A 24,399-nucleotide genomic window follows, 5' to 3' on the forward strand; every position below is an offset into this window, starting at 1 on the left:
ATAGTATTGAGTCTGTTTTAAATACTATCCTCTCAGCCTACTACGTTCACTCAGTATAGTATAGTATTGAGTCTGTTTTAAATACTATCCTCTCAGCCCACTACGTTCACTCAGTATAGTATAGTATTGAGTCTGTTTTAAATACTATCCTCTCAGCCCACTACGTTCACTCAGTATAGTATAGTATTGAGTCTGTTTTAAATACTATACTCTCAGCCCACTACGTTCACTCAGTATAGTATTGAGTCTGTTTTAAATACTATCCTCTCAGCCCACTACGTTCACTCAGTATAGTATAGTATTGAGTCTGTTTTAAATACTATCCTCTCAGCCTACTACGTTCACTCAGTATAGTATAGTATTGAGTCTGTTTTAAATACTATCTTCTCAGCCCACTACGTTCACTCAGTATAGTATAGTATTGAGTCTGTTTTAAATACTATCTTCTCAGCCCACTACGTTCACTCAGTATAGTATAGTATTGAGTCTGTTTTAAATACTATCCTCTCAGCCCACTACGTTCACTCAGTATAGTATAGTATTGAGTCTGTTTTAAATACTATCCTCTCAGCCCACTACGTTCACTCAGTATAGTATAGTATTGAGTCTGTTTTAAATACTATACTCTCAGCCCACTACGTTCACTCAGTATAGTATAGTATTGAGTCTGTTTTAAATACTATACTCTCAGCCCACTACGTTCACTCAGTATAGTATAGTATTGAGTCTGTTTTAAATACTATACTCTCAGCCCACTACGTTCACTCAGTATAGTATAGTATTGAGTCTGTTTTAAATACTATACTCTTAGCCCACTACGTTCACTCAGTATAGTATAGTATTGAGTCTGTTTTAAATACTATACTCTCAGCCCACTACGTTCACTCAGTATAGTATAGTATTGAGTCTGTTTTAAATACTATACTCTTAGCCCACTACGTTCACTCAGTATAGTATAGTATTGAGTCTGTTTTAAATACTATCCTCTCAGCCCACTACGTTCACTCAGTATAGTATAGTATTGAGTCTGTTTTAAATACTATCCTCTTAGCCCACTAATGCTGAGATTCACCCTCAAGACGAAAGAGAACAACCAAACTTTTCTCCCCTGGCTGATGTTTGGTTTGTAGTCATCCTGTAGAACAGGGGATAGGGGATCAGCTCTCTCTCTTTCTCTCTCTCTCTCTTTCTCTCTCTCTCTTTCTCTCTCTCTCTTTCTCTTTCTCTCTCTTCTCTCTCTCTATATCCAACTTAAAATGTCCATCCTTTGCTGTCCCCTCTCTTCTTCTCCTCCCTCCCTCCATCATCGTTCCTGGAAGCCGTTCCGGAACAAAAACAGACCAAATGTTACAACTGTGCCCTGCCAAGATGGCCGCCGTCCATCTTAAAACACATTTTAACTGCAAGCGTTTTGATACTCAGACCAGAGCCAAAATCCCCCTCAGCGGTTTAGTTTTCTTTAGTTTAGTCATCCGTTAGTCTCCAGAACTCTACAGTCTGTATTAGATACAGTAGTCTCCAGAAGTCTACAGTCTGTATTAGATACAATAGTCTCCAGAACTTTACAGTCTGTATTAGATACAGTAGTCTCCAGAACTCTACAGTCTGTATTAGATACAGTAGTCTCCAGAACTCTACAGTCTGTATTAGATACAGTAGTCTCCAGAACTCTACAGTCTGTATTAGATACAGTAGTCTCCAGAACTCTACAGTCTGTATTAGATACAGTAGTCTCCAGAACTCTACAGTCTGTATTAGATACAGTAGTCTCCAGAACTATACAGTCTGTATTAGATACAGTAGTCTCCAGAACTCTACAGGCTGTATTAGATACAGTAGTCTCCAGAACTCTACAGGCTGTATTAGATACAGTAGTCTCCAGAACTCTACAGTCTGTATTAGATACAGTAGTCTCCAGAACTCTACAGTCTGTATTAGATACAGTAGTCTCCAGAACTCTACAGTCTGTATTAGATACAGTAGTCTCCAGAACTATACAGTCTGTATTAGATACAGTAGTCTCCAGAACTCTACAGTCTGTAGTAGATACAGTAGTCTCCAGAACTCTACAGTCTGTAGTAGATACAGTAGTCTCCAGAACTCTACAGTCTGTAGTAGATACAGTAGTCTCCAGAACTCTACAGTCTGTAGTAGATACAGTAGTCTCCAGAACTATACAGTCTGTATTAGATACAGTAGTCTCCAGAACTCTACAGTCTGTATTAGATACAGTAGTCTCCAGAACTCTACAGTCTGTATTAGATACAGTAGTCTCCAGAACTATACAGTCTGTATTAGATACAGTAGTCTCCAGAACTCTACAGTCTGTAGTAGATACAGTAGTCTCCAGAACTCTACAGTCTGTAGTAGATACAGTAGTCTCCAGAACTACAGTCTGTAGTAGATACAGTAGTCTCCAGAACTCTACAGTCTGTAGTAGATACAGTAGTCTCCAGAACTATACAGTCTGTAGTAGATACAGTAGTCTCCAGAACTATACAGTCTGTAGTAGATACAGTAGTCTCCAGAACTATACAGTCTGTATTAGATACAGTAGTCTCCAGAACTCTACAGTCTGTATTAGATACAGTAGTCTCCAGAACTCTACAGTCTGTATTAGATACAGTAGTCTCCAGAACTCTACAGTCTGTATTAGATACAGTAGTCTCCAGAACTCTACAGTCTGTATTAGATACAGTAGTCTCCAGAACTCTACAGTCTGTATTAGATACAGTAGTCTCCAGAACTCTACAGTCTGTATTAGATACAGTAGTCTCCAGAACTCTACAGTCTGTATTAGATACAGTAGTCTCCAGAACTCTACAGTCTGTATTAGATACAGTAGTCTCCAGAACTCTACAGTCTGTATTAGATACAGTAGTCTCCAGAACTCTACAGTCTGTATTAGATACAGTAGTGTCCAGAACTCTACAGTCTGTATTAGATACAGTAGTCTCCAGAACTCTACAGTCTGTATTAGATACAGTAGTCTCCAGAACTCACCCAGAGTGGAGTATTATTATAACAGAGATGTATTGAATCACCTCTACTCTTCACCCAGAGTGGAGTCTTATTATAACAGAGATGTATTGAAACACCTCTACTCTTCACCCAGAGTGGAGTCTTATTATAACAGAGATATTCTAACCAAGATATTCTAAACACCTGTACTCTGCTCTGAAGACATTTCCTCTTTCTTTTTCTCCTTTGTTTCTTCTCCAGGATGAGAAGAACCAGGTTCTGATGACCAACGCCTGGCTGCAGCTGGTAAGACTGAACTTCTACCTTTTACCTTGTGTGTGTGTGTGTGTGTGCGTATGAGACTAGTTCTGTGTGTCTAACCCTCACTTGCAGTATAATAGCCATTTTGTTTGTTACAGTTGCTTGCTGAAGCTGGTGTTTGTATCTTGCAGTGGGCGTTATATGATCTCCCTTCCCAACAGATGTTCATACCCAAGTCCTTGCAATGAGAGAGGGATATGAAATGTTCAATTAAATTGTCACAATTTTTATTGGTTTCTAGGTTTCCCTCCACTGAGACTGGCTGACGCAAACACAGACCAGATAATGGACTAGAGTTCAGATCTTTGATTGACTTAGTGAGCCACTGCTGAATGACAAAATGTCCCAGCTGTTTGGCTTCAGGTTTGGGGCCAGAATTTAGCAAGAAGCATTTTGAATATTACATCTGCATCCCAAATGGCACCCTATTCCCAATATAGGGTAGAGCTCTGGTGGAAAGTAAAGCACTATGTAGGGAACAGGGTGCATTTTGGGACGTCTCCTACATCTTCTATTACTGTTGGAAACACAGGAGCCAACAGACAGTCCATCAGGTCCTACATCAGGGAATGGATGGGTCAAAACATGGGAACATACTTTATCTATCAGATGGTAGTGACACAATGGCTGGAGGTTGGATAGAATGTTTCATTTCTCCCGCCCTGCGTCTCCATGGCGATGTCCATTCAGGGTAGCCTGTAAATGAGGCCACAACTCACGGTTGGTGGGACCTTAATTGGGGAGGGTGGGCTCTTGGTAACGGCTGGAGCTGAATAAGTGGAATGGTATCAAATACATCAAAGACATGGGTTCCAGGTGTTTAATACCATTCCATTAGCTCCTTTCCAGACATTCTTATTAGTCGTCCTCCCCTCAGCAGCCTCCGCTGGCCACAATCCACTGTCCTGTGACTTTATCTGACCTGTCAGTTTCACTCAAGGTGAACAGGCTCTGACTGGCTGATAGCGTTTTTTTTCTTCATCAATAAATGATGCAAGTGTTGGCCTTAATACAGGAGTCCCTTCTCTGCTAATGGGCCAGGGGAGACATTTTTTTGCAGACACATCAGGTCAAGAGTTACATTAACAGAAAAAAGGGGTAATTTAGGAAGTCTTTACCTCCGGGAGTAGTTGATGCATGAGCTGCTTTAAACCTTTACATTGTGGCGTCAGCATTTACAATGTTAGACTAGATTCTCACAGTGTTCTATCTCAGAATATATTCTCAGTGTTCTATTCTGGAATGTTCCAGTTCCAGGAATGAAATAAGCCCTTAATGACATCATCAATTAGAATAATTTAGACTGTTGGACAAACTCCCAAATGAATTACTCTTCTAATCTATGTTCCTTTTCCTACCTGTATTTATGTTATCTTGATATAAACTGTGTTTAGAGATGTCCTGATGTAGCCTGACGTTATCTTGATATTAACTGTGTTTAGAGATGTCCTGATGTAGCCTAGTGTTCTCTTGATATAAACTGTGTTTAGAGATGTCCTGATGTAGCCTGATGTTATCTTGATATTAACTGTGTTTAGAGATGTCCTGATGTAGCCTAGTGTTCTCTTGATATAAACTGTGTTTGGAGATGTCCTGATGTAGCCTGATGTTATCTTGATATAAACTGTGTTTAGAGATGTCCTGATGTAGCCTGATGTTATCTTGATATAAACTGTGTTTAGAGATGTCCTGATGTAGCCTGATGTTATCTTGATATAAACTGTGTTTAGAGATGTCCTGATGTAGCCTAGTGTTCTCTTGATATAAACTGTGTTTAGAGATGTCCTGATGTAGCCTGATGTTATCTTGATATAAACTGTGTTTAGAGATGTCCTGATGTAGCCTGATGTTATCTTGATATAAACTGTGTTTAGAGATGTCCTGATGTAGCCTGATGTTATCTTGATATAAACTGTGTTTAGAGATGTCCTGATGTAGCCTGATGTTATCTTGATATTAACTGTGTTTAGAGATGTCCTGATGTAGCCTGATGTTATCTTGATATTAACTGTGTTTAGAGATGTCCTGATGTAGCCTGATGTTATCTTGATATTAACTGTGTTTAGAGATGTCCTGATGTAGCCTGATGTTATCTTGATATTAACTGTGTTTAGAGATGTCCTGATGTAGCCTAGTGTTATCTTGATATAAACTGTGTTTAGTGATGTCTTGATGTAGCCTAGTGTTCTCTTGATATAAACTGTGTTTAGAGATGTCTTGATGTAGCCTAGTGTTCTCTTGATATAAACTGTGTTTAGTTATGTCCTGATGTAGCCTGATGTTATCTTGATATAAACTGTGTTTAGAGATGTCCTGATGTTATCTTGATATAAACTGTGTTTAGAGATGTCCTGATGTAGCCTGATGTTATCTTGATATAAACTGTGTTTAGAGATGTCCTGATGTAGCCTAGTGTTATCTTGATATAAACTGTGTTTAGAGATGTCCTGATGTAGCCTGATGTTATCTTGATATAAACTGTGTTTAGAGATGTCCTGATGTAGCCTAGTGTTCTCTTTGATCTATTTTACCAGCACTACAAAGCTTGAACATGAAAGACAGAGAGAGTAAAGAACAGGACTATAAAAGCCATGTTTGTTCAGAGCAGACTACTAGTGCAGAGATTAGCTACATAAATAACACTGTTTGTCAGGGAAGTCTAGTGGAGGTGACATGATGATGGCATGCCATGAAGTGTACACATACTCATATAAACACACACACACACACAAAATAAATGTGCGCGCACGCAGGCAAGCACACACCGATGTTAACGTGTGTGTGTGTGTGTGTGTGTGTGTGTGTGTCCAATGTACTGGCAGTGAGTATCAGTAGCCACATCAGTAGATGGACTCCCTCTGTGCGTTAGGGAACACACCTATGGCTAAAACATCTGAGGACACACAGACACTCTCACAGCGCATTACACATCATTCAGTTCAGTCATCTAAGTAAAGGATGTGAGATGCACACGGTCTCTTTTTGAAGTACTTTAATGTGCTTCTATACGGTGGAGTTAGCGTGACTCTCATGGTCTAACGGATGGATTAGAAGGTTGAGTCACAGCCCAAAACATGACCCAACCTCCTGCCACTGCTGGCCAAGGGCACAGACATAGGGACAACTTATTGGGAGCAAGGATGGCTGTTCTATTTGATTGTCTGTGTTTGATTGAAAGTGTTTTGAAGCTGATTACAGAACTGTCACGTGGCCTAATGTGTTTTACATACAGTACAGAAGGCCTGTGAATGGATCAGTATATTTTTGAATTGTCAATGTAAAAACTCTCTCCTCTCCTCTCCTAGCACTGGACAGATACTTACCTCTCCTGGAACCCAGAGAACTACCCAGGTGTTCAGAACCTTCGTTTCCCCTCCAATCAGATCTGGGTTCCTGATATCCTCCTCTACAACAGGTAGGCCCTCACTGCCATGGTCTCAACCAATAAGCATAGAGCTATGATGTATGAATGGCTAATGTTACTGTTAGCCTTAGCGGCGTGGGAAGTAAGCCGATGTTTCTGGATTTCAGGGATACAGTATTTTCAACCTAACTTCCATTTCCCCTGAAAAACGGAAGTGGGGACTCCGCTCAGGGGTCTTTCCACGCCTGCTCCGTTACGTTAGCAGTAGCAGGCTAGTGGTGTTTAATGTTCTCCTAGAGGAGTTGAATTGATACACTTTAGTCCACTAAGTAACCCATTTGTAGACAGACAACTCCCCTGTGGTTTGATTTCACCCTTGGTCAGAGCGTGGACTAATGAAATGACTACGAATTGATTGCCTGCAGGACATAAATAAACCACAATACCCATGAGGTTTTGCATCTGTGGCCCATTGCCATGATGGGTAATATGTAGGAAGGAGCTGGATGATGAAATCAGTGTTTGTGTACATTGATAGAATTACCAAGGGATTCCACTTCCACTGAAAGTTTACATAATATTGTTTTCAAAACAGAAAAGGAGACAAAAAACGTAACAGCTGAAACAGTGCATCTACTCATAAATTGATGTTTGTATCCTTCGATTGATTTTACTTGTCTTTTTCGCTTTTTTCTGACATACTCACCAAACTATAGTCTCTGCAAACATCTAACCTGGCTTGTAGCCTCTCTCTCTCCTGTCCCCGTCTGCCCCTGTGTTCTCAGTAGCAGGATCCAGTCCATGGAGATAAACGGAGAGGTAATATGGTTCTGTACAGCTCACTGATTCAGGGAGCGCTCTAGCAGAACCACTCCCACATTGCCTTAGAGATGGTGACGTCAGCCATTTTGTTTTTTCAATGAACCATGAATCGTAACTCTGCCCCCGCCTGCTCTCAATGGTGCCGGACCTCGTTAATAACTGATACAGTTAGTAGATAGACATGGATGTTGATGGTATGGTAGATTTCATACAATACTGATATAGCATAAGGGATAGACCTCCCCCAAAATATTTTGGTGATATGGTACATTTCAAACAACGCCGTTTTAATGCTGAAACATCGGCTAGTCTACTGAGGTTGCTGGCTGTCTGACGCCGGTACGGGAATCATACTGACGTCTAGGAACATGTCACCTGGCGGTTACCGACTGTGACAGGGTAGAAGTAGACAACAATACCCACAGTCTGTTTGAGATGTGTCTAGGGGACAGGATGTGTGCGTGTTTCTTGCCCTCTTCCGTTGAGCTGTCAGACTGGGTTGGGTTGAAGGAACCAGCCAGGGAACCTGGGACCTCTGAGGTAGCTGACAGTGTCAAGTTTCAAGGTTTAATGTCACATGCACAAGTACAGTGAAATGCCTTTCTTGCAGCTCTAACACCAACAATGTAGTAATCAATAACAATGTAGTAATCAATAACAATGTAGTAATCAATGACAATGTAGTAATCAATAACAATGTAGTAATCAATAACAGTGTAGTAATCAATAACAATGTAGTAATCAATAACAATGTAGTAATCAATAACAGTGTAGTAATCAATAACAATGTAGTAATCAATAACAATGTAGTAATCAATAACAGTGTAGTAATGAATAACAATGTAGTAATGAATAACAATGTAGTAATCAATAACAATGTAGTAATCAATAACAATGTAGTAATCAATAACAATGTAGTAATCAATAACAATGTAGTAATCAATAACAGTGTAGTAATGAATAACAGTGTAGTAATCAATAACAGTGTAGTAATCAATAACAATGTAGTAATCAATAACAATGTAGTAATCAATAACAATGTAGTAATCAATGACAATGTAGTAATCAATGACAATGTAGTAATCAATGACAATGTAGTAATCAATGACAGTGTAGTAATCAATAACAGTGTAGTAATGAATGACAGTGTAGTAATCAATAACAATGTAGTAATCAATAACAATGTAGTAATCAATAACAATGTAGTAATCAATAACAATGTAATACTAAAAATAACAAGGTAGAACAAAAACACACAAGAAGAACATAATATAGTAAGTAAGCACACTATATACAGGGTCAATTCCAGTACCATATTTACAATGTGCAGGGATACTGGAGTGATGGAGGTAGATATGTATAGGGGGAAGGAGACAGGGATACTGGAGTGATGGAGGTAGATATGTATAGGGGACAGGGATACTGGAGTGATGGAGGTAGATGTGTATAGGGGTAAGGAGACAGGGATACTGGAGTGATGGAGGTAGATGTGTATAGGGGTAAGGAGACAGGGATACTGGAGTGATGGAGGTAGATATGTATAGGGGACAGGGATACTGGAGTGATGGAGGTAGATATGTATAGGGGTAAGGAGACAGGGATACTGGAGTGATGGAGGTAGATATGTATAGGGGTAAGGGGATAGTGGAGTGATGGAGGTAGATATGTATAGGGGACAGGGATACTGGAGTGATGGAGGTAGATATGTATAGGGGTAAGGGGATACTGGAGTGATGGAGGTAGATATGTATAGGGGACAGGGATACTGGAGTGATGGAGGTAGATATGTATAGGGGACAGGGATACTGGAGTGATGGAGGTAGATATGTATAGGGGTAAGGAGACAGGGATACTGGAGTGATGGAGGTAGATATGTATAGGGGTAAGGGGATACTGGAGTGATGGAGGTAGATATGTATAGGGGGAAGGAGACAGGGATACTGGAGTGATGGAGGTAGATATGTATAGGGGTAAGGGGATACTGGAGTGATGGAGGTAGATATGTATAGGGGACAGGGATACTGGAGTGATGGAGGTAGATATGTATAGGGGACAGGGATACTGGAGTGATGGAGGTAGATATGTATAGGGGGAAGGGGATACTGGAGTGATGGAGGTAGATATGTATAGGGGTAAGGTGACAGGGATAGTGGAGTGATGGAGGTAGATATGTATAGGGGTAAGGTGACAGGGATACTGGAGTGATGGAGGTAGATATGTATAGGGGTAAGGAGACAGGGATACTGGAGTGATGGAGGTAGATATGTATAGGGGTAAGGAGACAGGGATACTGGAGTGATGGAGGTAGATATGTATAGGGGTAAGGAGACAGGGACACTGGAGTGATGGAGGTAGATGTGTATAGGGGTAAGGGGACAGGGATACTGGAGTGATGGAGGTAGATATATATAGGGGTAAGAGGACAGGGATACTGGAGTGATGGAGGTAGATATGTATAGGGGTAAGGAGACAGGGATAGTGGAGTGATGGAGGTAGATATGTATAGGGGTAAGGTGACAGGGATAGTGGAGTGATGGAGGTAGATATGTATAGAGGGACAGGGATACTGGAGTGATGGAGGTAGATATGTATAGGGGACAGGGATACTGGAGTGATGGAGGTAGATATGTATAGGGGGAAGGTGACAGGGATAGTGGAGTGATGGAGGTAGATATGTATAGGGGTAAGGGGATAGTGGAGTGATGGAGGTAGATATGTATAGGGGTAAGGAGACAGGGATAGTGGAGTGATGGAGGTAGATATGTATAGGGGTAAGGAGACAGGGATAGTGGAGTGATGGAGGTAGATTTGTATAGGGGTAAGGTGACAGGGATAGTGGAGTGATGGAGGTAGATATGTATAGGGGGAAGGGGATACTGGAGTGATGGAGGTAGATATGTATAGAGGTAAGGAGACAGGGATAGTGGAGTGATGGAGGTAGATATGTATAGGGGTAAGGTGACAGGGATACTGGAGTGATGGAGGTAGATATGTATAGGGGTAAGGAGACAGGGATACTGGAGTGATGGAGGTAGATATGTATAGGGGTAAGGGGATACTGGAGTGATGGAGGTAGATATGTATAGGGGTAAGGAGACAGGGATACTGGAGTGATGGAGGTAGATATGTATAGGGGTAAGGGGATACTGGAGTGATGGAGGTAGATATGTATAGGGGTAAGGAGACAGGGATACTGGAGTGATGGAGGTAGATATGTATAGGGGTAAGGAGACAGGGATAGTGGAGTGATGGAGGTAGATATGTATAGAGGTAAGGAGACAGGGATACTGGAGTGATGGAGGTAGATATGTATAGGGGTAAGGTGACTAGGCAACAGGATATTAGATAAATAGAGTAGCAGCAGCTTGTATGTGAGTGGTTGTGTAGTCAGTATAAATGTATGTGAGCAAATTATTGTGTGTGTGTGTGTGTGTTACTGTGTAGGGCCCTGTGAGTGTGCATAGAGACTGGATGGCAGCGAGTCTTGGATGGCAGGGGGTCTTGGATGGCAGGGATCTCTGCCCCAGTGATGTACTGGGCTGTCCGCACCCCCCTCTGTAGCGCCATGCGATTGAAGGCGGTGCTATTAACATACCAAGCAGTGATGAAGCCAGTCAAGATGCTCTCAGTGGAACAGCTGTAGAACTTTTTGAGGATCTGAGAGCCCATGCCAAACCTTTTCAATCTCCTGAGGGGGAAGAGGTGCTGTCACACTATTTTAAGTCCTTAGGGATTTGGACACTGAGAAACTTGAAGCTCTCGACCCAGATTCAGCAGGACAGCCTGTGAAAACTGTCCACTTGTGTTTGCATCCCTGAGAGCTAAACCTCATTGCCTCAGGACCTCTGGAACAGGCTTCCAGATTAAGGCTAAACTTGCTTTGAGAAAACAGATTTCTGTTGCCTTATTTATCCAGGGAAATGGACAGAATATGGAGGGGAGAAGATGGAGCTCCAACCATTATGGGACGAGCTGCAGATGAAAACTCCAATTACGTTTAAGAGAAGGCGTGACTCACAATTAAAATTCAGGAACATATTTTCAGATGGGCTACACTTGCTTTGAAATGAGATATGTCACATATCTATGTAGCCAGGAAGTTAAGAGTGTCGTTGTCACAGCTTTAGAAATGTTCCAACCGTGCCGTATTCCCGTATTTTAGTATTACTCCAGAATAGTTTGTACAGTATGTGACGGACAAAAAGTAAATCATTCCAATGGATCAGGATTATGACTCTGAAGGAGAAGAAACAACACAGAATGTCTGCCTTTCTATTTGAACCAATAAAAGCCCAGTACACAACGGGGGAACCATGTACTAAAAACACCCACTACAGAACCACTTGTCTCCATGCCTCACTCCGACCCAGGAGCACATTTTAACAGCGTCATTACAGCTGACGTTAAAAGCCGTTCCGAACTTGGAGTGTAATTGCTGCTGGTAATTTTAAGTGTCAGTGGATGAAAGAGGCATTATAACAAGAGAGAAGATGATGATGTCAATGCATTGATAACCCCCTCACTCAATCACTCACTAACTCACTCACTCACTGACTCACTCCCTACTTGTAATGGAGTACGGACAACAAGATAACATGGTGTTGAAGTTGATTGGTGTCATATGGTGTCTGTGCTACGTTGTTTAAGGTGATGGATGTGTTCTTTATGAGGTGGTGTGTGTGTGTTTGTGTTTGTGTGAGCGTATGTGTGTTTGTGTGAGCGTGTGTGTGTGTGTGTGTGTGTTTGTGTGTGTGTGTGTGTGTGTGTGTGTGTGTGTGTGTGTGTGTGTGTGTTTGTGTTTGTGTGTGTGTGTGTGTGTGTGTGTGTGTGTGTGTGTGTGTGTGTGTGTGTGTGTGTGTCTAATAGGATGATACGGAACGTTAAGCAGGTGATGGTCAGGATCAGCGATCACTAACATTATAGTCCTGGACAAAGAATAGATGGCGGGAGCTGAAGATTTACAGATGGGAAAGAAGGAAGGAACACAAACAGGAAGAGCAACAGGAAGTTAGATATGTAGGAAAGGTCAGTTCCTGCAGATGATCTATATCTTTCCCTGTAATCGTTCTACCTGATCCTTTCCTCACATACAAGAGAGTGAGAAGGTGAGACGTATGACATAAATAAAACGTCCCTGTGAGATGTAGCTAAGATATTTCCATTTCTGCTCTCAACTTGCCATGGTGACTTCCCTGAGTAATGTAGAGCTGTAAGCCTGCTGTCTTCATATACAATACCATGGTGACTTCCCTGAGTAATGTAGAGCTGTAAGCCTGCTGTCTTCATATACAATACCATGGTGACTTCCCTGAGTAATGTAGAGCTGTAAGCCTGCTGTCTTCATATACAATACCATGGTGACTTCCCTGAGTAATGTAGAGCTGTAAGCCTGCTGTCTTCATATACAATACCATGGTGACTTCAGTGTACCCGTCATATGAACCTATCGGACTCTCTGTCGTGACACAAGACATCAATCTGAGAATATATTCCTTTCCTTTCCCTCCTGAGAGTTCTGAGACCTAGATTCTGAAAACCAGTCATTGTGTTTCTATCTGTAGTGTTTTCACAGGATGAAACAGCACACACAACATTGTCTACACAGTGTTTTGAGAGGACATTTCTATAAGCAGTGTAGAGAGTAGAAGAGGAGCTTCTACCTGAAGGAGAAAGCTGTGATATTGAAGGAATAAAGTGTTTGTATTCTGTACATGTATTCCCTTTGTCTGTCTGAAACCCAATACAATGCTTTCCTTATGACGTGTGACACACAAATACTCATGTATAAAAAGGATAAACATTATGTTTCATTTGAGCTTACTTCCTTTTTGAGGTGTGTTACACCATTACCCCCCCCCCCCTCCCAGGCACCTTGTTGACCTTTGTGAAACAACTTCTGTCATATTAATGTGATTCATATGTCTTGTTTAATATGATGCTGTGTGATTATTGATTCATAGTCATACACCTACATGCTCTAGTTGGATTATGTGGTTTAAAAAAACATGAATCAATTCATTAAATTACTAAATGTTGATTAAAACAGAGAAACACTGTACAAGGTACAAGCCTACAACAGTGTGGATGGATGGTTTGAAGAACAAGAAAACAAAAAATAAATGAAAATGATTTATAACTTCCTAACCAGCATTAGTCATTTGTATTCAGCAGGTCTCTACAACGCTGCTACTTTAGAAACCTTTGTTCTTGGACAATGGACCGGGTGATTATCAAGGGTGTGTTCTAAACGACCCTCTATTTCCTGTTCAGTGTACTACTTTTCACCAGGGCCCATAGGTCAAAAGTAGTGCACTCTTTAGGGAATATGGTGCCATTTGGGAGATTGGCGATGTTTGGACGAATCCTAACAACCATGCCTGCAGCTTCCTCTGAACAAATGGAACAATTATCATATCCGATTATGACAGGGACATGCAGCGAAAAATCAACATTAAATTATGGAAATCCTGATGTGTTGTTTTGGGTTTGGTTACAGTCATTTTTTTGCCTGCATTTAGCGCAAGGGCTTGTTACGCGTCAGCCAATAATGTAGGTTGTTTCCAATCCACTTCCTGTTCTTGTGGCATCAGTCACGTAACCACTCATCATTTCTAAACAGACTAATGGACATCTGCATGAATCAGGAGAATTGTCATATTTTTCGGGAAGATGAGCACTTTCATTTATTACTCATTGGCTCTCATAATGGGAAACAATCTCTCAATCCTACCCTCTAGGCACTTAAGGTAGGATCTGATCTGTAGAAGCAATATTTACCAGTGAAGGTCAAAAGCCAATTTTATCCAATCAATCACTCTTTTTCCCCCAAAATGTTTTAATATATATCTGGGGAGTAAGGATGGGATGAGCAGGGGTGCGGGGGGGGGGGGGGGGGGGGGGGGGGGGAGTGATGCGGGGGGGTGAGGAGGGATGCGGGGGGGTGAGGAGGGATGGGGGGGGGGTGAGGAGGGATGCGGGGGGGGGGGAGGAGGGATGCGGGGGGTGAGGAGGGATGCGGGGGGAGGTGAGGAGGGATGCGGGGGGTGAGGAGGGATGCGGGGGGGTGAGGAGGGATGCGGGGGGAGGTGAGGAGCGATGCGGGGGGAGGTGAGGAGCGATGCGGGGGGAGGTGAGGAGCGATGCGGGGGGGTGAGGAGCGATGCGGGGGGGTGAGGAGGGATGCGGGGGGGGGTGAGGAGCGATGCGGGGGGAGGTGAGGAGCGATGCGGGGGGAGGTGAGGAGCGATGCGGGGGGGTGAGGAGCGATGCGGGGGGGGTGAGGAGCGATGCGGGGGGGGTGAGGAGCGATGCGGGGGGGTGAGGAGCGATGCGGGGGGGGTGAGGAGGGATGCGGGGGGGGGTGAGGAGGGATGCGGGGGGGTGAGAGGAGGGATGCGGGGGGGATGAGGAGGGATGCGGAGGGGTGAGGAGCAATGCGGGGGGTGGGGAGGGATGCGGGGGGGATGAGGAGATGAGGAATGCAGGGTGTGAACGGGGATGTGGGGGGTTAGTCTAGGCTGTAATATCTGTGATATATGGTGTTTGTTCTGATGTATTTCTGATGGATCACAGTTTGATGGTAGTGTTTCTGATGCCAGTCCCACCACACGCTGAGCCACCTCTGATGAAACCCTTTATGAAGGAGGACCGGATCAATAATATACACACTGTCTGTCTAGCTCAGTACTGAGCCCTCTAAGATATATCTCTCTCCTCCTCTCTCTCTCTCCCCTTCTATCTTTCTCGCTATCTCTCTCTCTTCTATCTTTCTCTCTCTCTCCTCTCTCTTCTCTCTCTCTCTTCTCTCTCTCTCTTCTCTCTCTCTGTCTCTCTCTTCTCTCTCTCTCTGTCTCTGTCTCTCTCTCTTCTCACTCTTCTCTCTCTCTTCTCTCTCTCTGTCTCTATCTCTCTCGTCTCTCTCTGTCTCTGTCTCTCTCTGTCTCTCTCTCTCTGTCTCTCTCTGTCTCTCTCTCTCTGTCTCTCTCTGTCTCTCTCTGTCTCTCTCTGTCTCTCTCTGTCTCTGTCTCTCTCTCTTCTCACTCTTCTCTCTCTCTTCTCTCTCTCTTTATTTCTATCTCCATGACAACAGACTTAGTTACCCTCCATACAACACATCTATCAGATCATTCATCTGTGTCTCTTCACTTCTCTCCTCCAGTGCAGACGAGAGGTTTGATGCTACCTTCCACACCAACGTCCTGGTCAACTCCTCTGGATCCTGCCAGTACATTCCACCAGGTGGGTTACCAGGTTCCAGGGGTTACTGGTCGACACTTATGCTTTGAGGAGGATCACTTAACCTCTACTAACATTTACCCCAACACACTGACCCTTGTATATAGCCTCATTATTGTTATTTTATTGTGTTACTTTTTTATTGTTTTTTTTACTTTATTTGGTCAATATTTTCTTAACTATTTATTGAACTGCATTGTTGGTTAAGGCTTGTAAGTAAGCATTTAACTGTAAGGTCTACACCTGTTGTATTCGACGCATGCGACAAATAAAGTTTGATTTGATTTGAAGTGCATTAACTTGAATGTATACTCAGCAATAGAAAATCATGGACAGAAATCAACGATGGCAAAATGTGAATATGACAAGACTGCTCACTCCTCCTTCTCCTCATCCTCCTCTCCTCTCCTCCTTCCCTCCCCCAGGTATCCTGAAGAGTACCTGCTATATCGATGTTCGCTGGTTCCCCTTCGACGTCCAGAAGTGTGATCTGAAGTTTGGCTCGTGGACCTACAACGGCTGGCTGCTGGACCTCCAGATACTGGACGTAGACATCTCCTCATACATCCCCAACGGAGAGTGGGATCTCGTGGGTAAGAGACTGAAGGAGTGTCTCCCTGGAACTCTCTGGAGGAAATGTGGTTCACTTTTTAACAGTAGAGTCAGTGGTACGGTGGTCAACACTCAAATCGAATCCATCTTTATTTATAGTGCACATTTCATACAATGTGCATTACACATTCTGTGCTTACAGTAGATCTCTGACAGAATGGAGCCCTGTTTTAGGAGGTGTCTGCGTCCCATGCCTCTCTGATCCTGAGTGTTCTAGCCCCTGGGCCAGACAGCCACTTAATGAGCCTGGTGTTACGCCTCTTATCCTGCTGCCTGAATTATTCTGTTTCACTTCCTGGTCCCCTGGGCCAGACAGCCACTTAATGAGCCTGGTGTTACGCCTCTTATCCTGCTGCCTGAATTATTCTGTTTCACTTCCTGGTCCCCTGGGCCAGACAGCCACTTAATGAGCCTGGTGTTACGCCTCTTATCCTGCTGCCTGAATTATTCTGTTTCACTTCCTGGTCCCCTGGGCCAGACAGCCACTTAATGAGCCCGGTGTAACGCCTCTTATCCTGCTGCCTGAATTATTCTGTTTCACTTCCTGGTCCCCTGGGCCAGACAGCCACTTAATGAGCCTGGTGTTACGCCTCTTATCCTGCTGCCTGAATGATTCTGTTTCACTTCCTGGTCCCCTGGGCCAGACAGCCACTTAATGAGCCCAGTGTTATGCCTCTTATCCTGCTGCCTGAATAATTCTGTTTCACTTCCTGGTCTCCTGGGCTAGACAGCCAATCAATGTCCAGCTCTGAGTGTGACCGAGCCAGGTGGTGTTCCAGGTCTATTCTCCTCCCTGAACTACGCTGTTCCCATTCCATGTCATCTATCATTGGATGGATGGTGGCAACGTGCCTCTGGTCTCAGATAGATGCCTCAATAGTGTTGGAATGCCAGTGGCATAAAGTACTTCAGTAAAAATACTTGAATGTACTACTTTAGTAGTTTTTTGGGGTATCTGTACTTTACTTTACTATTTATATTTTTGACAGCTTTTACTTTTACTTCACTACATTCCTAAAGAAAATGTACTTTTTACTCCATACATTTTCCTTGACATCCAAAAGTACTCGTTACATTTTGAATGCTTAGCTGGACAGGAAAATGGTCCAATTCACACTCTTATCAAGAGAACATCCCTGGTCATCTCTACAGCCTCTGATCTGGTGGACTCACTAAACATATGCTTGGTTTGTTAGTTATGTAAATGAGGTCTGAGTGTTGCAGTGTGCCCCTGGCTATCCGTAAATTAAAATACTAGAAAATGGTGCAGTCTGGTTTGCTTAATATAATGAATTCTAAATCATTTATGGCTTTTACTTTTGACACTTAAGTATATTTAAAACCAGATATTTACATTATTTTACTGGGTGACTTTTACTTGAGTCATTTTCTATTAAGGGGACTTCACTTTTACTCAAGTATGATAACTGGGTGTTTTTCCCCACTGCTGGGGAATGCCAGCCTGATGTTTTCTTTCACACTCTCTCTCTCTCACACACACACACACACACACACACACACACACACACACACACACACACACACACACACACACACACACACACACAGTACGCAGCTGGCTGTATGTAACCAGGGGGGTATGAGGTGACAGCTGGCCCAGGAAGGGCTCACTAGATTGGGGCACGGCCAGGCAGCCAGCAGGCTCAGCTCCAGACACAGCCCTGGTTCCTCTGCCAGACAAGGTGCAATCCTGGGGCTCTGTTAAGAGTTTAGCGATAGGACCCTTGGTTAAGGTCCTATACACACACACATGCATGGACACGGACACACACACACACACACACACATACAAACGTTTTTCAGATGCTAGGTTTTAATCAGTTAAAAGAATAATACTTTGAGGTGATGAGTCTGAAATCCTCAAACTCACTAACCAATCAGTGCTCTGCTAGATGTCCTACAATGATTAAAGCCCATCAGAGTGATTGAACCATTTACATTTCTCCTGGAAATCGGGGGTTCGTCTCAAATCTGATGGAGTTGTTAATGTTATGTAATCGTTATGTCCATCTAACCTGCCCCTCCTCCCAGGTGTCCCAGTGAAGCGTAACGAACTGTATTATGACTGCTGTAAGGAGCCCTACCCTGACGTCACCTTTACTGTCACCATGAGGAGGAGGACACTGTACTACGGCCTCAACCTCCTCATCCCCTGTGTCCTCATCTCTGGCCTGGCCCTGCTGGTCTTCCTGCTGCCTGCAGACTCTGGAGAGAAGATCTCCCTGGGTGAGAGGAGGGTTCCACACACAGAGACACACACACACACATACCTCATTCTGCGAGGACACTGTGGGTCAGCGTACACTAATCCTTTTATTTTCCTTCCTTTATGCTAATTCTGATATTATGCTTTGAATAAGGCTTTATGCCAACCAGTATTCTAGTAAGGCTATAATGCCACCTATCTCTCCCCCTCTACCCCCACCCATCTCTCCCTCTCTACCCCCACTCATCTCTCCCTCTCTACCCCCACCCATCTCTCCCTCTCTACCCCCACCCATCTCTCCCTCTCTACCCCCACCCATCTCTCCCCCTCTACCCCCACCCATCTCTCCCCCTCTACCCCCACCCATCTCTCCCCCTCTACCCCCACCCATCTCTCCCCCTCTACCCCTACCCTTCTCCCTCTCTACCCCTACCCTTCTCCCTCTCTACCCCCACTCATCTCTCCCTCTCTACCCCCACTCATCTCTCCCTCTCTACCCCCACTCATCTCTCCCTCTCTATCCCTACCCTTCTCCCCCTCTACCCCTACTCATCTCCCCCTCTCTACCCCCCTCCATCTCTCCCTCTCTACCCCCACTCATCTCTCCCTCTCTACCCCTACCCTTCTCCCTCTCTACCCCCACTCATATCTCCCTCTCTACCCCCACTCATCTCTCCCTCTCTACCCCCCTCCATCTCTCCCCCTCTACCCCCACTCATCTCTCCCTCTCTACCCCCACTCATCTCTCCCCCTCTACCCCCACCCATCTCTCCCCCTCTACCCCCACTCATCTCTCCCTCTCTACCCCCCTCCATCTCTCCCCCAGGTATCACTGTCTTGCTGTCTCTGACTGTCTTCATGTTGCTGGTAGCAGAAATCATGCCGGCTACGTCAGACTCTGTTCCTCTCATCGGTAAAGTATTGATCATCTATTGACTCATCAGTGATTTATTGAGTTTTGTAGAAGCACTATTGTATTTTACATGATTACGCTTATACAAGTTGTGAATTGATTGGTGGTTCAATATCATCACTAGATACCAAGCTAAATCATGAAACCAATTCAAACTTATGTGTTCCTTATTTAGATCTGGTTGCTATGCCCATATTTCTTGCAGTGGAGGCTGCTGGGGGAAGGATGACTCATAACAATGGCTGAAATGGAGTGAATGGAACGGTATCAAACTGGTGTTTTGGATCCTATTCCATTCCACTCCACTCCTGCCATTATTATGAGCTGTCATCTCCTCAGCAGCCCCCACTGCTTTCTTGGTAAGTTGACCACACACAGTTAAGTATAGAATAGCCACTCATAAACCCAGTGTAATACCCCATGACCAAACATCTAACTAATATGGTTTCCACACTACACAAGGTATTCGCATTACAGAGCTGTGTTCTGTTTTCCCTTCTAGCAGCCGATATTTACCTCTGGCTTTAATCAGCTAGACAGGAGAGGTGTAGAAGGAACAGCATGCCTGTTTCCCAAATGGCACCCTATTCCCTATTTAGTGCACTACTGGTGAAAAGATCTGCACTATGTAGGGAATAGGGTGCCAGTACATGATTGATGGAAGGAATCAATTCCCAGGAAAGAGAGGAGACGTTGATAGAATGAAGAGCTCAGAGGGCTGACAGGGTGTTAGGGATGTTACCACCTCAGGCAGACAGGTGGTTACAGTTCTCATCTTCTGTTAAAATACCTCTCTCTGTGTCTCTCTCTCTCTTTATCCCTCTCTCTCTTTATCTCTCTCTCCCTCTCTCTCTGTGTCTCTCTCTCTCTTTATCTCTCTCTCTCTTTATCTCACTCTCCCTCTCTCTCTCTCCCTCTCTCTCTGTGTCTCTCTCTCTCTTTATCTCTCTTTATCTCTCTCTCCCTCTCTCTCTCCTCTTTCTCTCTCTCTCTCACCTTGTTCTATTCCTCTCTCTCTCGTTCTCTTTCTCTCTCTATCCTGAAGCAGGGGATAACCTGTTAATCACCCGTTAAAATACCTCTCTTTTCTACCTTTTCTCATCCATCTCTTTCCAGTATTCTATCATCTATACCTCTATGTTCCTGCCCAGTACTTTCCAGTATTCTATAATCTATATCTCTATGTTTCTGCCCAGTACTTTCCAGTATTCTATTATTTATATTTCTATGTGTTCCATCCCACTACAATGATTTCTAATATTGATATCTATAATGTATATTTCTGTTGTTGCAGGCCAGTATTTTTCATTCGCCATGATGATCGTGGGTCTCTCTCTCGTCGTCACGGTTCTCGTTCTACAGTTCCACCATCACGACCCTCACGGGGTAAAGATGCCTAAATGGGTAGGTAACCATGGTTACATGACATTTCCTGCTAACCTGTTTGTGTCATGTCCTCTTATCTGACGCCTTGAGTCGTAGAGTAGTTTCGGTTCAAGTTATGTCTGCCACGGAAAAAATACATTCCAATTCTCTTAGTGGTCCTTGCCTCTGGTTGTGCTCGAGTAGAGGAGTTGTAGAAGTCGTTTAGCAGTTAAAGTTCAGTTTGTTTGTCATCCGTGTGACTTCACCAGCTCTGATCCTGTAGTACCACAGTGTGTACAAGGGGATGGTGTCCACAGAATCTCCCCACTTCCTCCCCAAAGTGGGAGTTGTCACAGGAAGTGGAAGAGTGTTAACGTAAGAACAACACACAGTCAAATCCTGTCATACAAGAAAACAGGAAATACATCTTACCCCAGGACACGTCACAAGAATGAAAGAGTAACACAAACGTTGCTGGGGTACCAGATCACTCCAAGGCCTTCGCCAGACAGCTCATTGCTCATTGACTAGGCCTATGTCATCTCATCTCACGTCTTAAAGTGTCAGTCCACTTCCATCCAATATTCACACGATCCTGTAGAGCGTTGGAACACAAAGTGGCTGTAGTTCAAAGTCATAGAGACGGCTCATTGACTAGGCCTATGTCATCGTAACATATGCCACTTCCTGAAGTGTCACTTCTGCCCTGGCAGACAAACAGTGCCTGAGGGGATGACTGGCTCTCTCAGACAGGCCAGACATGTTTTAAACATGAACCATCTCCAGCCCTGTAGAGCCTCTCTGTGTCCTAGTCTGCCGGTGTACATGTGAAGACCTGGTCTATCTCTGAATATGCTTGTACATCTGTGCCTTATAGCGTTATCTATGGTGCTTTTTCTGTCAACAATGTAATGTGTTCACGACGTGTGTTTTATTGCTTATATTACCCTAAAATTGCCAAAATGTTTAATATCAGTGCAAACTGTCCCTTTTTGGGAGCTGCCACCTTTCTCTCTCTGTCTTCACCTTTCCCTCCTCTCTCCCTTTTTCTCTGTCTCTCCTCACACTCTCTCTCTCTTTCCTCACCCCTGCCTCCACTGCCTCTCTAGATGCGAGTCATCCTCCTCAACTGGTGCGCCTGGTTCCTCCGCATGAAGAAGCCTGGCGAGGAACGCAAGACAACCACCCCCTCCTCCGTCACCACCAACACCAATACTACCCCCAGCTCCACCACAGGAGGCTACAAGTACTCCCACCCTCCCCCTCACCACGCCAGCACCAGCTCCATCCAGATGGGCTCCATCCCTGGGGGACAGCCCTCCAATACCTCAACCACCAACGGCAACATGAACCTGTACTTCGGCTACCACTCCATGGGTATGGGAGGGATGGGATCCTTGGGGGGGTCTCACGATAACCCCTGCTGCCCGCCTAGCAGTGACTCTTCTGGGGTTGGGGTCTGCAGTGGAGGGGTTGGGGGTGGTAGTCAGACCACGGGGACAGGTGGAACATGTTCCCCCAACGAGGCGCTACTCTCCGACCGGGACGTGGGGATCCTCCGGAGGTTGACGGTGGACCAGATCCCGGAGATCGGGCGGATCCTGGAGGAAGTTCATTTTATCGCCCAGAGGTTCAGGGAGCAGGATGAGGGAGAGGCGGTCTGCAGCGAGTGGAAGTTTGCGGCGGCGGTCGTGGATCGTCTTTGTCTCGTGGCGTTCACGATCTTCTCCATCATCGGCACGTTTACCATCCTCATGTCGGCGCCCAACTTCCTAGAGGCTGTGACCAAGGATTACCTCACATAATGTGGATTTTATCTCGGCTGGCTAATTGGGCAAACGCTAACGAACACTGTAGCTAATTGGCTAACGCTAACTAGCGCTTTAGCTATAATGCTAAACAATACAAACTGTAGCTAACCGCCTCTACTCTGTGAAGCCACTGAAAACCACCTCCCACAGTTTTGAGATAAAATAATCTCTAGAGTTATGACTTATGACACCAGTACTTGGAACTCCAAATGTCTATATTTTGATAATGGTTGTGTATTATTATGGTGATATACAGTATATCTTCCATGTGGGTGTGTTACTGTCAAAATGGCTACCGTAGCTGTAGTCGTGCTTACCACTCATTCAGTAACAGTACTGTCAAAATGGCTTCCGTAGCTGTAGTCAATGCTTACCACTCGTTCAGTAACAGTACTGTCAAAATGGCTACCGTAGCTGTCATCTATGCTTACCACTCGTTCAGTAACGTTACTGTCAAAATGGCTTCCGTAGCTGTAGTCAATGCTTACCACTCGTTCAGTAACAGTACTGTCAAAATGGCTTCCGTAGCTGTCATCTATGCTTACCACTCGTTCAGTAACGTTACTGTCAAAATGGCTTCCGTAGCTGTAGTCAATGCTTACCACTCGTTCAGTAACAGTACTGTCAAAATGGCTTCCGTAGCTGTCATCTATGCTTACCACTCGTTCAGTAACAGTACTGTCAAAATGGCTACCGTAGCTGTCATCTATGCTTACCACTCATTCAGTAACGTTACTGTCAAAATGGCTTCCGTAGCTGTAGTCAATGCTTACCACTCGTTCAGTAACGTTACTGTCAAAATGGCTTCCGTAGCTGTAGTCAATGCTTACCACTCGTTCAGTAACGTTACTGTCAAAATGGCTTCCGTAGCTGTCGTCTATGCTTACCACTCGTTCAGTAACAGTACTGTCAAAATGGCTTCCATAGCTGTCGTCTATGCTTACCACTCGTTCAGTAACAGTACTGTCAAAATGGCTTCCATAGCTGTCGTCTATGCTTACCACTCGTTCAGTAACAGTACTGTCAAAATGGCTTCCATAGCTGTCGTCTATGCTTACCACTCGTTCAGTAACAGTACCTCAGTATATAGTAGGTGAGGCTATAGTTCTAGAACAGTGTGTGAATTCACTGACACACGTTTTATCCCTTTCCCTATCACCATTTCATTTCAACCGTTTCTTCTAGCCTCTTTTGTATAGATAACCTCAGACGTTCCTCTTCCCCCTCTTCTTTCTCTCCCTTTTTGTTTTCCATTCTTTCCCCATATTTTCACTCTTTACCACCTCACCTGGTTTCACTTCTGCCCCTCTTTCACTGTTCATCTTTCCATTAATCTGTCCCCCACCCCTCCTTTCTCCCTCTGTTCCCCAGACCATCAGCCAGATCTTTCTCTACTTTCCCCTTTCACTTGACACTTTTCTCCCTCTGTCCCCCATCCCTCCTGTCCCTCTGTCCCCCATATCTCCTGTCCCTCTGTCCCCCATCCCTCCTCTCCCTCTGTCCCCCATCCCTCCTGTCCCTCTGTCCCCCATCCCTCCTCTCCCTCTGTCCCCCATCCCTCCTGTCCCTCTGTCCCCCATCCCTCCTGTCCCTCTGTCCCCCATCCCTCCTCTCCCTCTGTCCCCCATCCCTCCTCTCCCTCTGTCCCCCATCCCTCCTCTCCCTCTGTCCCCCATCCCTCCTGTCCCTCTGTCCCCCATCCCTCCTGTCCCTCTGTCCCCCATCCCTCCTGTCCCTCTGTCCCCCATCCCTCCTGTCCCTCTGTCCC

General features: G+C 44.5%; 1 protein-coding gene across 2 annotated transcripts in view; it reads left to right on the forward strand.

Moving 5' to 3' along the window:
- Positions 1-23,975, forward strand: part of LOC115202480 (neuronal acetylcholine receptor subunit alpha-7-like) — a 51,470-nt gene extending 27,495 nt beyond the window's left edge. For both annotated transcript variants that reach the window (XM_029766632.1, XM_029766633.1), the window contains 8 exons: positions 3,223-3,267; positions 6,588-6,697; positions 15,627-15,706; positions 16,129-16,296; positions 18,368-18,562; positions 19,369-19,455; positions 20,750-20,859; positions 21,930-23,975. In XM_029766632.1, the coding sequence (XP_029622492.1) occupies positions 3,223-3,267; positions 6,588-6,697; positions 15,627-15,706; positions 16,129-16,296; positions 18,368-18,562; positions 19,369-19,455; positions 20,750-20,859; positions 21,930-22,625 (1,491 nt within the window). In that variant the 3' untranslated portion in view covers positions 22,626-23,975. The remainder of the gene's footprint in view (positions 1-3,222; positions 3,268-6,587; positions 6,698-15,626; positions 15,707-16,128; positions 16,297-18,367; positions 18,563-19,368; positions 19,456-20,749; positions 20,860-21,929) is intronic.
- Positions 23,976-24,399: the final 424 nt, after the last annotated feature.

This window comes from Salmo trutta, chromosome 11 (genome assembly GCF_901001165.1).
Source record: "Salmo trutta chromosome 11, fSalTru1.1, whole genome shotgun sequence".
Lineage (NCBI taxonomy): Eukaryota > Metazoa > Chordata > Actinopteri > Salmoniformes > Salmonidae > Salmo > Salmo trutta.